The following is a 17,951-nucleotide window of genomic DNA, read 5'->3' on the forward strand; positions in this document are numbered from 1 at the left end:
ATCACACATCACGCTTCAGTACTGCAGAGCCTAAACCGCAGACTGGACGTACGTATCGATTTTTTTCGCCGTTGCGTCGGTGTAATTTATCCAGTGTACATGACTGACTTACTCTCGCGTGACCACTCATATGGGGGTGAGTTTAACATTTGGGATGCAAAATTGCTGGCCGCTGGCCGGAGAAACGGGGTTACCGCTAAAGAGGGGTGCATTATATAGTGTTTATCGACGGTCGCGGCACAGACCGGCCGCCTACACGGGGCGACCGGCGATGAGGGGTGACAGGAAGTAGGGGTTGGATTATATTTGCGTTTATGTATTCAGAGTTACAAAAATGATAATGTCAAAAACACCCAACATTTTCAGTCGATCTTTACAGTATTCATATACTTAGTGTGTTTGTATTCAAGGAACGAATGGAAAAAAATGGAAAAACATCAAACAAGCCTTTTCTGTTCATGTTCGCTATTTTAAGTCATATACGGTATTAAATCGGAACCAAATAATCTGGGAGATGTTCATTGTTGTCAAGTTGACTTGAGCTTATATCCACAGATAAACTTTAACTGCTATAAGTTTGCTGAAAGTAAATACTGTTCTAAAGGGTCTTCATTTTTTCCCTTAATCCGGTCATGTTCTTTACATTTATAATTATACAGATCTATATTATAAAGATAAGCCCATGAATAACAAAGCTACCATTAATTATTTAATTCATATCATATTATATTTAATTGGTTTTGACCATAAAAACAGTAATTTTAAGGTTTACAGGTTCAGGCTCATGTCCAGTATTTTGCATAAACGAAAAAACTTCATAGCAAAATTATACCGCTATATTATTTATAATATCATTTGTCAATTTCAGAAATCTTAGCGTTAAATTCGAATATTTGTAATCATTTTCCGATTTCGACTGTACAAACCGCTTCTAGATACTACTTTGAACAAAACGATGAAGTAACAAGAAAGCTTAAGGTAATCGTCTGTATAAAACCGAATCTGCGCAATGTAAAATACTTATATACACGCTGAACAAATCTTGGAATCGGACGACAAGTGGGACCTTTCGAATTAACAGTTTTTTAAACATGTTTTTGTGGAAAAAAGTAACAAGTTTCAGAAAAAAATTCTGTTGAAAAGTGAGGACGTCCTTACTTAAATAACATTGTTGCTGTGTAAATTGATTTTATTAGGACTAGAGAACAGACAAAACACTTTACTATGATGAAGTACGAGTCGAATTTCACATGAACTAAGTTCATACTTTCAAAAGGGCATAACTAAAAGCTTGTTACGTGTCCATAACAAAATGTGCGTATTCTTATAATAAAAAAATATTATATCAAGTTTGAAGGAATTATATATATTTACACACAAAACTAAAACAATCACAGTGCGACGATCAACTCTGAAGTAACGTCATGCCTTAGTCAAACTACTCATTTCTTGCGCATTAGAACAATTTCATTACTAATACATAACCAACAAAGATGACAACAACAACAACCAAACACGTATCACTTTGCAATTGGAATGTAACTGCATATAAGTTCGTTCATAAGTATAAACGCTTAAAAGGGCACATTGTGTTGTCGCGGGCGACGTACAACATAAGAAAATGATATTAAACTTATACAGTATGACATTCACAAAAGAAGGTTGCGCCATAATTACTCTAAAGGTATTTTTACGCTTTACCTGTTATATAGTTCATTTGCCGGTATTTTTTCATCTTATAGGCACTCAGTGGTACATTTTATAAAATCATTATTGAAATAATGAATTAAGGAACGCTTCCAAAAAAACTATTTAAAGCGGACAATTCCGAATCTGATTGTAATCATCAGAATACACCACACGAAGAACACCGCCTTCAGTCCTTATCTAAAATATAACGCGGGTAATTCAATACAGATATAATACGTTAATAACGAACATTTTATATAAATACTTATTTCCGAAAAATGAATAAAAAAATAAATATTCACATTAGTATACAGGAATATTTCATTGCTCTTAGTAAACATTATATATTCTGTATACAATAAATCAAATGAAAAAGTGCTAAGTCCTAGTAGATCTCACTGTTCAAACGTTTGCAGATTTATTCCTTTGTTTTCATATAGAAGGTTAGTGCTACATACGTAGCACTTATGGTGTATATATGCTTTACATGTTTTATACGCACACCAATGAATTATGTCCTATATAGACATTACACAAGTTACGTAATATCCGGATTTATGTAGCATTAGGGTTATAGATGGTTGATCAGCGCCAAATCTCAAACACAATCGCACAGGGTCATTGAATATGCCGTAGTTCAGCACTGTTATTTACACAAATAACAAAAGGAAAACGTCAAATCGACAAAACCTCATACAATGTCTAATTAATTGTTTGACTATGAAAACATCGTCACACATACCTATATTATGATCGTTTTTAGTACGCGTTTCTCATGAAAAAAAAACAGTTGAAACATTTAGTAAAACATGTCTTTACAAACATTAAATAATCAAGACTTGTTTCATCATATGCAATACACCATCGCAAATAAAAGAATTGTCTGTTTGTCATTGTTTACGTAGAAAATATTAAAATAAATTTTAACACAAATGGGTACCAGTAATCATATGAATCGCAATCGACATTTATGTAAGAAAACGTCTTTGAGAACAACTCGATTCAGGTTGTAGTGTTGACATTCACAATGTTGTCAGCAAAACTGTACAGTACATTTGCTTCTTTGTTCCGTTCGCCACAGCTTAGACTGCACATCTCACCGATCACCTGCCAATTCTATAATAAGTATGCATGAAATGTTAGTATTAATTTATCATTTGAAACAATATGATCTTAAACTATTAGAAATATTCTTATATCCTAAAAGTTAAACAATCACGTCGAGCATGTAATACTTATTGTAAGCAAACGCGAATGCATACCTGGTCTACTTGACTGAGTAACCTCAGGAATCTGTGGGAATATGTTTCTTCTTCAATGTGTTTTCGATAGACTTCTAATAATTTCCCTTGACCTCCTATATACATCAGCGCCGCTTTAAGTTTGTACCAAAATTTTGTGATCGTTGACTGCTCTTGAAAAACCTTTCCGATATATGTAGACGCACATCGCTGGATGTGATTTTCGTCTTGGTTCACTTCAAATACATGATTATCTACATTGCCAAGAAGTAAATAAATGAATATGCGTTTAATAAAACATACATGAGTGTGTGTGTGTGTGTGTGTGTGTGTGTGTGTGTGTGTGTGTGTGTGTGGTGTGTGTGTGTGTGTGTGTGTGTGTGTGTGTGTGTGTGTGTGTGTGTGTGTGTGTGTGTGTGTGTGTGTGTGTGTGTGTGTGTGTGTGTGTGTGTGTGTGTGTGTGTGTGTGTGTGTGTGTGTGTGTGTGTGTGTGTGTGTGTGTGTGTGTGTGTGTGTGTGTGTGTGTGTGTGTGTGTGTGTGTGTGTGTGTGTGTGTGTGTGTGTGTGTGTGTGTGTGTGTGTGTGTGTGTGTGTGTGTGTGTGTGTGTGTGTGTGTGTGTGTGTGTGTGTGTGTGTGTGTGTGTGTGTGTGTGTGTGTGTGTGTGTGCGCGCGTGCGTGCGTGCGTGCGTGCGTGCGTGCGTGTTTAAATTATATGTATATACAAACCACCTATATATGCCATAAATGAAGTTATGAAAGAAGAGCTGTCGACAATGTTGATCGTTCGGATATGCGTATTCCAATTAAAAAAAATATTGGACTTTCTTTTCTTATTATGATATTGACTTTCACGGTAGAAATGGTGTTCATGAGCTAGTACTACCGTGTCGAATATGTTGATTAAAAAATCACTTTTCTGCACGATGGAGTTAGAGAGCGGACACTATTCTAGAATGACCGGACGATCTCAACGAGCTAAGGACAGAATGAGCGACACATAGCCGTCACACGGAACATATATTTGTTTATTTGGTATATCATCTTACCTTTCAGTGGGGTTCAAATATAAGACTTATATAGACAATATATATAAGACAATAATACTACTCATTTTCGGAATACGATATTTGGTAAAACTACACAATTTATGATTATTAAAGTTATTTAATAAAGCCGAGCCCGAAAAGGTTTTCGGATAAAGCGCATGTTCATTTATGCAATGCGTTTTTTAGCACATATTGGTGTACATAATACATGTACATGCTTTTTGATCCGAAAATACGTCGGATTTTGAAATCATGGATTTTTCTGCATATTCAAACAACAAGGATAAAAAAGCGTTGATCATGTAAGCTTCATGACAACCTGTCCTTATGGTCCCTATTTCAAACATACAGTATTTTGCTATTTCCGTAATGTGAATTTTTCTAGGGATTGACATGCCACATATTTTGAACATTGACCATCAAATACTAGTTAAAACATTTAAAGTTATACCGGTTTTCTGTTGATATTAATTATTTCACCCTGGGTAGTTAAATTTAGTGTTTTAATACCCTATTAACAAAGTGGAATCAGCAAAAACAATTATAAGTTAATTCATCTTATGAAGGCACATATGCTTTTCTACTTGCTGCTAAAAGGCCGTGCTTGAAACCACTATATTTAAGACAGCGTGTTTAAATCAAGCAAGCCTTCGAGTCAAATCACACAAAGTCATATTCAGTTAAAACCAATAGCTTATTTAAAGATGTATACCTAATAAAAAGGATTAAAACAGCTGTATGTCAGGACAGTTTGCACATAAATGTATACAATTTCAAAAATGTATGGTTAATTGGTTTATATTAAGTCCAGACCGTTACGCAATACAAAGTGTATTAATCATCACGATCGGCTTTTTTTCCTCTTATTTTACGCTCCGGTTCGATATCACTTTTTTAAAAGGCCGCAAGCGATCCTATAATACCTATAATATACCAATAATTTCCGAAGAAAACCGACAATTTTACGAAAGAAACGAAATAAACCGAATTTGCCGAATTGAGTCGTTTTAACTACAATACAATCTACAATAAATGTTGAAAACAGCAACATCGAAAAATAACGCGGCCTTTATTTACGGATACCCTACCTTATCAGCGTTCTGTGATTTTCTATTCTACAGAATACCTGCTGATATTTTGCGCTTCAATGAGGATATAGTGACTATATTCTCCTGGATAGCTATAAATATTTCCTCTCTCCTGAAACATATATATAAGTATATACACTACCCATGGACGTACTCATCGAACTAAAATATCCTTTACTTACTATAAGAATTCAAGAACTTCAAAAAGTATACTGGCATAACCTTTTTTATCAGCGTCATTGTGCGTCAGCATGGCAATATTAAGTTTTAAGTTTTTAATACATTTATTGCTCAAAACATGCCCATTTTCAGAAGAAATACAGTCGATACTTCCCGTAAAGAAAATCCCCTTACGTTATAATTGGCCTTTAACAATAGACCATTAATATGTTCACACTCATTTATAATGAAAATCAAACCAATCAAACTTCAATAATACAGTTGTATTTTTGACTGCCATGACATTGATTATAGCTCATGCATATGTGGCACATTCTGTTCTTTACATATATTTTTTAATATCATTTGATGCATTTGATGAAACACAAATTATCAGGGAAACTTAACTAAACAGAATGCGGAACTTTATCCAGTTGAATACTATTAAACCGGATGCAGCTTACATGCAAAAGCAGTGTTAACGTAAGTATACGTAAACAAGGCCGTGTGATTATTTGGGAATATAATACAATTTATTTACCTGGACAATATTTTCGATAATTCAGTTTCTATCTCTGCGACATTCCTGGTTAGAGGCCTTATGTCTAGTTTACGTTCCTAAAATTTATGTATTAAAAAAAATAGGTTAATTTGTATCATCAAAATGTTATCAAAGTGCAAAGTAAAGTAATATTTCGAATCATGACATAATTTTCATATACATTGTCACTTACGTGTCCGTCAACTGCGTGCTTTATCACGGGAATTGTCGAAGTAGTAATTTCATTTGATTTTTCATGAAGCTTTTTCAATAGAATTGATGTTGCATCGAAATCAGAACGCAATAAATTTGACGTCTTTAAAATCTAAAACACGACCATTTATACATAATAATAGTCACAGTTGAAGCTGGACTCTTTTCAGTTGTGTTCCTTAATTTATCCTTGTTTTGTGCACCCATGCGTCATGGTTAACAATACCATGGAACGTATTACATTCATAAAAATACATACGGAATATTACGCTAGTCAATTGTTCCCTGAGTTTGTATCACTCGAGTGGCTTGTGTGATGACGTTTCACACGAGAGGCGGAGCCTCGAGTGTGATGCGAAATAGCACAAGCCACGAGAGTGATACAAACTCTTGGAAAAATTGACTAGCGTAATATTCCTTTTATTATATACAACAACTAACGAAAACAGTTAACAATTGTATTTTTTACTTTAACAAAACTGACAAAACAATGACTAAAAGTTCGGTACGCCATAGTTTATTTAAGACGCGTATAAATACAGTTTATGTAAATTAACGTGTAAACATTCGAAACGAAAAACACAGGTTTCCGAAACGCTAACCTAAATGCAATCGTTAATCCAATGTTTATAACAATTAACTTTACAACTTTAAATTTAAATCCGATATTTATAACAAAAACGTTGAAACGATATGCACTTCCACTTCTATCTTCCGTGTCTTTATCGAAAATTAGTTTAAATTACCCTATTTTATTGTATTCCTATCGAAATATACATGTATGCATGATAAACACACACTCCAAAATACGTTTTGAATTATTTCTATGTTTTTAACAAATAGTTTACTGTTAAAAAACACCACGTCCGTTAGTCCTTAAATTTCAGAGAGTTTAGTTAAAACCATTGTGTTTCGTCACAGAAATGACGTCACACGATGTATTACGTAATATATTTCGTAATATAAAATATTTCTATTTTCGGTGCGCGTAATGTGACGTCATTAAATGGCTCGCAGTAGTCCGGCTAGTATGGTAATACGGAATTGGAAACAGCGAGTAGCGTAATACGGGATTTTTTATTTCAACGATTGATACAACCTGTATTTTGTAAAAAGCATTAAACATGTATATAATAAATTAAGTGAATAATTCACTCAATATATACATCTCATCATTATTGAACGCATTGGATTCATTTGTCGTTTTATTTGACATGATGAACAAAGATTTATAAACGCTAAATTTAACCATTGGCAACGTCGTATAGATAATAGACATAGATTTAATACGTATTTTATACCTAGAGTTTACATCGGTTAAGTTTCATCCATTAACAGTTGATCAAATTTTATGATTATTTGCCTACTAAAATATCGTTTTAAACGACACTTACCTCTTGAATCAAATCAGAACGTCCTTGTAAAGTAAGACAAATTACTCCGGTGTAATGAGCTATGTCTCGTTTGGCACAAAACATATCCATGACTGCAATTCGGTGTTTGCTCATGTCCTCGTCTAACTTTATCTGTAAAACGAATAGTGATTACAATACCTCTATTTGGAAATGGTATAATGGTTTAATACGGGGAAACGATAAGCCTCTTAATAAACATATTAAAAGGAACATAATGTATTGTACTAATGAAACCAACCACAATATTATTATTGGGCTGTGTGATAACTCAATGTAGGGGTTGAATTATAAAATACAAGAGTTACGTCCATACTGCGGTTTGTTCTTTAAATACCAATAGTTAGTATACCAAAGGTGCGTTGTCGGTTTTTTCAAATTTTAGATTTCTAAACAACTCCTTTCGTCGTGCCATTTTTTCTGAGTCGGTTGAAAGCGAAGTTTCCATTTCTAAGATCTTGTCCAACGTAGACCTACGATGCCAATACATACATAAGAATCATATTGTGTTCCAACATACAAATAAATAAAACGGTTTAAAGGGATCTTTTCACGCTTTGGTAAATTGACAAAATTGAAAAAAGTTGTTTCAGATTCGCAAATTTTCGTTTTAGGTATGATATTTGTGAGGAAACAGTATGGTCTAATATAGCCATTATATGCATCTTTTGACGATTTTAAAACCTAAAAATTATAAAGCGTTGCAACGCGAAACGATTGAATAATTTGGAGAGTTCTGTTTTTGTCGTTAAATTTTGTGAAACTACGAAGATTGCTTATATAAGGTATAAAATACGTCAAGTATGTGTACTCGGCGGAATAGCTCAGTAGGCTAAAGCGTTTTTACTTCAGGACTCTGGCAGGACTCCAGGGGTCACTGGTTCGAAACCTGCTCCGGGCAATGTTCTTTTACTTTTTTTAATTTTATTCTTGATTTTTTACTGGAGCTTTTACGATCCAATGTTTACATTTATCAATATAAAGCATTTAATGAATAAGTTAAAAAATGCCATAATCTGTGAAAAGGCCCCTTTAAATTAATAAATACTTTTGTTTCCAATCAACATGATTTATTTGAAACTGTGGAACTGTTCTTCGAATTACAAATAACTATATGCATTTTAAATAGATTCACCTCTCACATCCGTATAATAGTTTAAATTCTATTTTACAGTATACCTCTCTTGCGTTCCTTTATAACAATTCTTTTCATTCCTCAACATAAAGTTTGCTTCCTTCATCTTGCTGTAAGATAAACATAAAGTTTGAGCAAATCACATTCATCGTTAATATGGAGGCATTTCAGTTTGAAATATGACTGAAAACATGGTGGTTTTTTCTTGAACAAAATATGAAAACTGAAAATACAGAAAATGTGAAAGTATTAAAAAAACTGATGTCAACCCTACTTATATCGTTTTTGAAGTAGATCTCTTTGTTGTTTCAGTTGTTCAACTTCTTCCTCTTTTTCCCGCAATCTGTTATACAATTTTGATTTAGTTTTAATAATAACAAGACAATAATAAAAATATTTGAACATGGAAAATATACAATTGATATAAGTAAAGTCAAAGTCTGGTGGATTCAATACATTTTATTGGTTAAACAAATATTTAAACTTTTGGGTGTTATTATTTTGCACGTAAATTTTTATCAGTCATCTTGTCTTGTCCGATCAAAACTTAATTCGAATACTGATGCATAGAATTTACCAAAACTTATCTAAATGTATCACCTATGGCCTATTGGTCCGTGTACATGAACTAAACATCAGGGAGTTTCATAAAGAATTGTTCAAATGATAACACATATATAACGAAACGTTTCACAAGAAAATATATACTAATTAAAATCAAGCAGACAAATTTAAATATCTAAAAATCATAAAATAATTGCTGTTCACTGTCCATTATATAAAAACAAAGCATTCACTTGATAAAATTATCTAGCGATTGCGACGTGAGCTGAAGACGTGAACATCCTATATCTATTGTTGAATGGAGATCTTCGTAAACATAACAGAATGCCTATTAAAGTGATATTATGGGCATCTATCAGTTGATAGGTGTCTATCGCAACCGTTGTTTATTTTTTGTGTGTTCACTTCACATACACTTATATTTGTTAATCCAGCATCAACAAATCAAAACAATATCCCGGAAAGAAAAAAAATAATGCATTTGAATATCAACCGTACTTTTGTTTTGACAACTGACGACAGAAATAATTCGATGTACGATTTGAATCTAAATTTGGTTTTAGTGCAGATTCGTTCATACGACACAAAGGAACTATTTTGTTTTACGGATCATTTCGGCTTTGAGGACTCACCAGTCATGTAAAATATCGGAAATACTATATATATTTTTTATAAACAACTGGAAGCAAGATAAGTTGCAGATAATTGGTCAGTTATCATTTTTTAACTAACTCTTTTGACCTGTTAATTCTTTTAAGCTCAATTCAACATAGAAAAATGCATATATTATCAATTTAAAGTATTCAATACATGACGACATGTATACCCGTCTGTGATCATTTTAAAGTTATTGAAAGTGTTTTTAAAGGCTAAAATGCTATACTGTAAAAATACACTGCCATGTCCATCCTAATTTTTTAGAAATTTAGCAAGGAAGAGAAAGGAATGAATAAAATATAGGCTCGAAACTTCCATTGGGATTTTGTTAAGATAATATAATTACCACATTTGTGTTCTACTTTTTGTAAGTCGGTTACGTGGATTTAAAGTTTTTCACCAGGAAAAATTAACGCAAAAGTTTGCGGGAACTATAGGGATCATATGTATTTTTTTTAACTTCATGGCCTTGATTAGTTTTTAATATATACAGCTTTGACAGTATGGTTGTTAAACGTTATGCCATGCATTTGTATTGTACTTTAAACTCATTCGGGTAATATTATTGTTGATAACGTTCTTAATAACAAACTTTTAATAAACACTCGATACGTCAAAAAAGGTACACGCCGACGTCGCGTAGTCATTTTTATTTGTTCAGTGTTTAATACATTATGAAGCGGAATATCGATTTGGCGCACGCACACAAGCAGGTAAACAAAGATCAAGTGAATTTCTTGTGATTTGGGAGCATATTCCTACGTTTCTTAAGACAAGTTAGCTATGCAAAAACTCTAGAGTCATAAACTAGAATCACTGAGATGTGGTTTTTTCCATCCGATACTAGAATGAAATTAAAAGCAATACGTGTAACACAACAACGGAATAGACTGTATACATATAAGTTAGTCCCCTTGACTGTAATGTTTTTCCCTTATAGTACAGTTTATTTTTGAAAAGGTTTCAATGATGTTTATATATATTCAATATATACAAGACATCACCTGATATACTTTCGGTCGTTATCATAAATACTTGAACGTCGAGCGGTGGTCGGATTATTTCCACTCCTACCCCTTTTCATTACGTTTAAGAAAGTTAAAGCAAGGTTCAAATAAATGTCAAGTATATGAAACAAATTTGACCTTACTGGATTATAAGCTTCATCTTTTCGGATTCAGCATGACGTATTCTACAAAGAAAAAAAATAATTGTTAGACGTCAACTGTTACGTGACAATATAGAACTTACATCTTAATAATTTTATGGAAAAAAACTCATTGTATAGTACAAATATGTGCAAATACTTTTTTTTCAGTTTCAAAATGTCTCCATCTAGTGCAGATAGTTCTTCGATAAGTGTACCAATTTCTGTGGATAAAGTTTTCTCAACTCGAATGCATCTTTCCTTAAGCTCCCTGCAAAACATAAATGAAATAATTATCAACAACAAAAAGTCACATAATTATTATTCTAATTATAAATATTTTACTGACCTCGTTATTATATAAATCACTATAGATCAAATAAACGCAATTCATTTGTCTGCAATAGTTTTTTACTGCTCTAAATTACTTTGAAATCCAATGTTGTGTCAGCCTCCTGTATGGCGATGCAACAATGTTTGAATTTCAGCAGTTGTTTCATCAGAAAGCAGTTGCTATGTTTCAATTTGCTGCTCATTTTATGACCACAGCAGACGAAAATACACGGAGAAATGCTTTATAAAGTACCATTTGTATGTTTATGCGATAGCGCGCAAATCATGCGTCACCTTTTTTCATGTAATTACTTTTTTAGTTAATCAAACAACAATCAATATCTATATTAAACGCATAAAAATTGACATGATATGGATATGTTTAGATTGTTGTAAATAGTTTCAATTAATCCTTGTCTTTACACAAATTTTTATCAAAAATAATGATGATTCTGTTTTGGAACCAGGCTCTAAAGAAAATGATGGTGGTAATTTAAGTCCATTCAAATATGGGGTCTATCATTCTGACATTATTAAGTATTATGAAAAGTGAACGAGTCATTGGAACAATTCAGAAAGTTATCGGTGGTTCTGTTGGTTACTGTGTATGACTCCGTACTGCAAATGCACATGTCCGAAATATTGTGAGGTCTGCCAAATGAGTTTTGTTTATTATTCATTAATGTTATACAGTTTCTTATATAATAATATGTGTATTGTAAATTGTATTAAAATAATCGAAATTCATGTTAAATCCCACTCATGTACTTTGTGTTTACCAATGTTCAATAACACAAAATGTTTTAAACGGTCCCTGACCTTTGTTTGAAACCTAGATGTCACTTTTTTCCTTAATGGAAACATTTTTGTATTGGAGAATCTTGTTACGAAAATGTGTGTCTATTTTCTCAAAATATTACGCGCATAGGTATCTAAACGCTAGTGCATGAAAACCTGTAAGCTAAAACATGCTAAATTAAGAGTTATTTTTATCTTACATATATATACCCATCGATCCAGCCTCTAGTTGGAAACGCCTTAGATTTCTACGTGAAAGCAAACACACGTGTTGTTATGTCAATGTATTTGTAAATGTTTATTCTTGAACATAACAACACAAACTGTATTAAAATCGAAGTACTGACAGTACTGGTGTGACGATGCTTTTGAAAAGGATGGATATAAAAGCATCAATTTAAGTTTATCTACATCACCACAATTGTGTATGTGGGTACGAAAATTTTGGGTCAGAACAAAAATGTGTACGAAAATTTTGGGTACAAAAATTATGCCAAAGAATAATCGGGTACGAACAAAAATTTCGTTACAAAAATAAATTGGGTAGGAAAAAAATTGGGTAGGAAAATAAATTTGGGTACGAAAAAACATTTGGGGGTACGGGGAAGTAGTACCCGAGGGGAACTTGACCCATTCAGCGAATCTGGGAGACGGGTTACATTCTTGATCAAATATAACAAGAATTTTTTTATTAAAAAAAATATTCGACGTGTATGTTCTGTACCACTTATCTTAAAAAACGTTCTGTTACAGTAAAACGTTTGTGGGTTATAACATGACGTTTCAGCAGATATATTCAAACCTTGACATGCTCTTTAATTACACCGTGCTCTTTAATTTCACAAGTTTATCATACCAAACTTTATATTTCGTTGTTTCCTTTCCTATGTTAATGATAATTGTGTACGGATGTGATTTCACATTCCCATCTGTATGAACATATAAAAAAAAATCTTTTGATTATTGTGTTTTCTCTAATTCAATAAGCTTTAGCATGTTTGTTCGTTAAGTACGACAATACTTTTATCATGATTCCCGAAAGTAGGTATGAGCACATAGTCGTAAGAGCACTTGAATACGTGAGTTCGCCCATGAACACATGGTAAGGTTAACTAAATCTCCGCGATATGACCTTATATGTGTTTAAAACAGAAAACAATATCCAACAAACGAATGAATTATCAAACATGGTATGTGCACGATGTGGCTCTGTAATTTCTGTTTGATCAGTTTATTAAATATGCAAAATGAGAAAGCACGCATAAAAGCGATTTTCATAGATATCGAACGGCTATTATGTTGTTTATATTCTATATCCGCTATAACGTTTACAAATGGTAGGTTTAAAATAATTCGTTTTCTTTACGCTCATGATCGCGTTAAACGTTAATTATACACGTTTTCATTCGCAATTTATTTACAAAATTACGACAAATGTCAAATACAATACAAAAAATGCATAGTTTTTTCATTGATCTATAAACATATAATGGATTGAATATAACTGATTTAAAATTAATGTTTTCAAACCATTATTAAATCTTTTTCCCAGAATATCCTGTCCTTTTTATAGCTGAGCTTCCTTTACCTTTAACAATGATAATCAGCGAGGTATGCCCGATTAGAAAAATCGAGCTATCTCAATCAGATTGGCTCTTTTACATAGGTTGCCATTGTGAAGAATTTTTTCATGGTATAAGGAAAGGATTCGTGGTCGATATAGATGCTTTGCCTTTCTTCACTGCTACAGTTTAATTACCTCCCTTACTTTTATAATGTGCCAGGTAAAAACTATGAAATTGTAACTTGTTCTTCATAAAGTAAGTTAATTATATAGCTAAAAATAATGTATTAAGCATTTAAAGAGTATTTGATATTTAAGGAATGCTTTTAGTTAGCCCCTGCATATATATTCGGCTAGTTTCTGTGTACTAGTAAGTGAAGGAGAAATGCTGATCGGTAATTTCCGTAGAGTGCGGAGGGAATTCGGAAACGTCGGTAGTTTCCGGATCGTGTCTTTCCGTTGGCTAGGTGGCGCTCTGTTCGCCAGTATATAAAAGGCTTGCAAATATGCAAGTTTTGCAAAAACCATTTTGATAAAAGGCAAACCACTACATAATCCATTAAAAAAAACAAAAAAAAAAACAAAAAAAAAAAGCATCTAGTCACATTAAGGTCTCATTGCCCATCGTGCTATGATGTTTAATATGACCTTATTTTCTCCCCTGAAGGGTCACAGGGGCAGGTCGATACATCTGTAGTCGAGAAGACGCTGGACGACCTGTAAATAAATCTCAGATACACACACGCAAGTTGGTCAGTTCTCCGGTGTATGCGAGCGGATCAACATCTGAAGAAAAGGGACGTTACTCTAAAAAGAACAGTATTCTGGAGCAGTTGGGTATTTACGTTGGCTGCAAGCTTTAAACGGTGCTGCCCGGGCTGCAGAGTTCCTGTTTCTTGGAGAGGGTTTTCAGAGTGTTGGATACTGCGGACGTCGTACAAGGCAGTGACGGAAGCTTCACCTTAGGCCTTGGGGTGACGTGAGCCAGTGTCTTCGCGGAAGTCAGTAGCCTCACGGAGGCGGTAACCAGTAGCTTCACGGAAGCCGGAGGATTCGTTGAAGGCATCGATTCCCTCTTTGGTCGCATTGTATATATTTGAAGCGACTCGATTATTTTAAGTTCATAATCAGAAGGCAGGTAGCCTAAGGAAAATTATAATTACATTGTTATTTTGTAATTGGCCTTCCGAGGGTTTCGGGAGGAACATCGGCATTGTGAGGCCGCGCACATAGCGCTCGGTGGCGGTCTCAGGTAGTCGGCGGCTCGCGCTACATATTTGGTGGCAGCGGTGGGATAGGGTACAGAAACCTTTCGACAGTTCAAATGGCTCAAGGTGGTGACGCAAGTCTTCTTGAAGCAATGGAGCGGTTGAAGCGGGAAAATGAAGCGCTCGTTGCAAAGTGTTAAACGTTGACTTTGGAGAAGGAACTTGATATATTAGAGCGTAACAAAATCCGGACTCGCTTCTCTACTCCTGGTTTAGAAACAGAGACACCTAAGCCTCAATCAAAGATATTTTTTTCCGGTGAAAACGTAACAACAAGAAAGAAGACTTCATTGAAGCCTTCAGCTTCCGTGAAGGCAGCTACGTATGATGGTCAATCATCGTGGCGAGATTTTGAGACGTGCGCTGAGATTAACCAATGGGACTACAACGACAGGGGATTGTATTTGGCAGTGTCGTTGCGTTGCCAAGCGCAAGGGGTATTGGGAAACCTTGCACACAATTCCAGATATTATGATTCACTGTTGCAAGCCCTAGAAGAACGTTTTGAGCATCCTAACCAGACGGGACTGTACATAGTGCAGTTACGTGATCGCAGACAAAAAAAATCGGAGACGTTGGGAGAGCTGGGGCAAGACATTCGAAGATTAAACAACCTGGCATACCCCTCTGCACCGGCAGACCTGAAAGAAACATTGGCCAAAGATCAGTTCCTTGATGCTTTTCAAAGTGCGGACATGAGACTACGCATCAAACAGGCCCGACCAGTAAGCCGCAATGATGCCATCAGGCACGCTGTGGAGCTCGAAGCTTTGTATCGTGCAGAAAGAACTAAGCCTGACAGACATGTGTCTGCGGTAGCTACAGATGGCAATAAGCCAATGAAGCGAATAAATGAGCTTCAAAAGATGGTTGGCATGCTCAACAAACGGCTAAGTCAGTTCATGGGCACCGCGGAAATCTCACAACCCAGATATGGTTCAAGGCCAAGCGTCATGGAATGAGGGTGTTATACCTGCGGTTCAAAGTTTCACTTGAAGAGAAAGTATCCTGATTATGGATGTGGGTCTCGCGATGAAGAGAAGACGACTTCAGGAAAGTCGAGTGTCTTCGACGCAAACGTCACTTTGCGAGAAAGGCCTTCATTGAAGCCTTTAAAGGTTATACAGTCTATGCAAGAGAGACCTCTAGTAACTCAGTTACAGGTGAATGGCCAGCATGTCTTTGAGAGATATGCGGAGGCACGGCAAGCCTCGGTGTCATTATCATTGGGTATGATAATGGGGACTTTGTGTTTTCGGTTCAGTACGAACCATGTTAAGTAGTGAGTTGTTGTTTTTTTTTGGCACTGATCTTGATACATTTATTATCTCATGAAGAGATTCGCTATTGCATGGTGTATGTTAGCTCTTGTTGTAGTTTGCTTATGTGCAGTTTTTGGATTACTTGTAATGTTTGATTGTATTAGTTTTGTATATTGAAATCATGAAGGGACTCATGTCAAATCGGAGGCGTGGGTAATATAACGAAAGGATTCGTGGTCGATATAGATGCTTTGCCTTTCTTCACTGCTACAGTATAATTACCTCTCTTAGTTTTAAATTTGCCAGGTAAACAATGTGAAATGGTAACTTGTTCTTCATAAAGTAAGTTAATTGTATAGCTAAAAATAATGTATTAAGCATTTAAAGAGTATTTGATATTTAAGGAATGCTTTTAGTAAACCCCTGCATATATATTCGGCTAGTTTCTGTGTAAGTGAAGGAGAAATGATGATCGGTAATTTCCGTAGAGTGCGGAGGGAATTTGGTAACGTCGGTAGTTTCCGGATCGTGTCTTTCCGTTGGCTAGGTGGCGCTCTGTTCGCCAGTATATAAAAGGCTTGCAAATAGGCAGGTTGGTCAGTTCTCCGGTGTATGCGAGGTGATCAACATCTGCAGAAAAGGGACGTTACTCTAAAAAGAATAGTATTCTGGAGCAGTTGTGTATTTACGTTGGCTGCAAGCTTTAAACGGTGCTGCCCGGGCTGCAGAGTTCCTGTTTCTTAGAGAGGGTTTTCAGAGTGTTGGATACTACGGACGTCGTACAAGGCAGTGACGGAAGCTTCACCTAAGGCCTTGGGGTGACGTGAGCCAGTGTCTTCGCGGAAGCCAGTAGCCTCACGGAGGCGGTAACCAGTAGTTTCACGGAAGCCGGAGGATTCGTTGAAGGCATCGGTCCCCTCTTTGGTCGCATTGTATATATTTGAAGCGACTCGATTATTTTAAGTTCATAATCAGAAGGTAGCCTAAGGAAAATTATAATTACATTGTTATTTTGTAATTGGCCTTCCGAGGGTTTCGGAAGGAACATCGGCATTGTGAGGCCGCGCACATAGCGCTCGGTGGCGGTCTCAGGTAGTCGGCGGCTCGCGCTACAATGGTATGATGACTTAGACGAGCTGCTTCGCAGCATCGTCAACCAGCAATATTTTGACAAATTACAAGCTAGCTTTAGCTCACCGTGGTAATACGTATCATGTAAACAATGTATTGTCTGTTCGGCACTTCTTATTGGTTTCTTAAGTTTGTTAATATGTACATGTGCTTATTCTATAATTAGTTACATGAATGGAAATAAGAAGCTTGTGGTCATGTTTTTTCCGAAAATATATTTACAATTTTGAACACATTATCTACTTTTAACACATTTTCAAACTTCTAATAAAACCTCAAACGCAAATACAATAATGTGTCGTGTGATGTAAGTAAACATCCCACTGGACTAGATAAAAAATGACCTACTTTCAACTAAGCACCGAAATTCTCGCGAATGATCATCCTAAACATGGCAACTAATATCTTTATAATAAGCAAACACTAACTTTCCAGAAATCGAATAGCAGTTCTAAGAAAATTACGGAACTGCGGTTTAAACAATTACTTAATGGCCATTCGTTAACGTTTTGTGTTGTTGTCTTGTAAATGTAAGACATTTCAAATATGTTTTTGATATAAGGGAACGACCTAGGAGATCAATAACAAGACAGTTTTGTATCTAGTCAGTAAATAATGGAAGCTACATGTTTCTTCAATCAGTACTTGAATAAGTTTGTATATACTTACTTCATTTCTTGAATGGTTTCCTCTTTCAAGACG

At 35.0% G+C, this 17,951-nt stretch overlaps 1 protein-coding gene across 1 annotated transcript; it reads right to left on the bottom strand.

The window, feature by feature from the left end:
- Positions 1 to 1,067: 1,067 nt before the first annotated feature.
- Positions 1,068 to 17,951, bottom strand: LOC127843217 (uncharacterized). The gene is made up of 12 exons (XM_052373080.1): positions 17,919 to 17,951; positions 11,054 to 11,164; positions 10,897 to 10,938; positions 8,800 to 8,868; positions 8,570 to 8,635; positions 7,743 to 7,863; positions 7,373 to 7,504; positions 5,959 to 6,090; positions 5,766 to 5,842; positions 5,104 to 5,177; positions 2,952 to 3,166; positions 1,068 to 2,805 (listed from the first exon to the last, which is right to left on the bottom strand). Exons 1-12 carry the CDS (start codon positions 17,921 to 17,923, stop codon positions 2,692 to 2,694), a joined length of 1,158 nt encoding a protein of 385 aa, XP_052229040.1. The 5' UTR covers positions 17,924 to 17,951; the 3' UTR covers positions 1,068 to 2,691.

The sequence above is a fragment of the Dreissena polymorpha genome, chromosome 8 (genome assembly GCF_020536995.1).
Source record: "Dreissena polymorpha isolate Duluth1 chromosome 8, UMN_Dpol_1.0, whole genome shotgun sequence".
Taxonomy (NCBI): domain Eukaryota; kingdom Metazoa; phylum Mollusca; class Bivalvia; order Myida; family Dreissenidae; genus Dreissena; species Dreissena polymorpha.

Excerpts from the sequence above, each read along its gene's own strand:
- LOC127843217 (XM_052373080.1), bottom strand. Across the intron at positions 8,869-10,896 it reads AAGATGAAGCTTATAATCCA|ATTGCGGGAAAAAGAGGAAG; the intron begins GTAAGGTCAAAT and ends ATTGTATAACAG. Across the intron at positions 8,636-8,799 it reads CTACTTCAAAAACGATATAA|CAAGATGAAGGAAGCAAACT; the intron begins GTAGGGTTGACA and ends TTTATCTTACAG.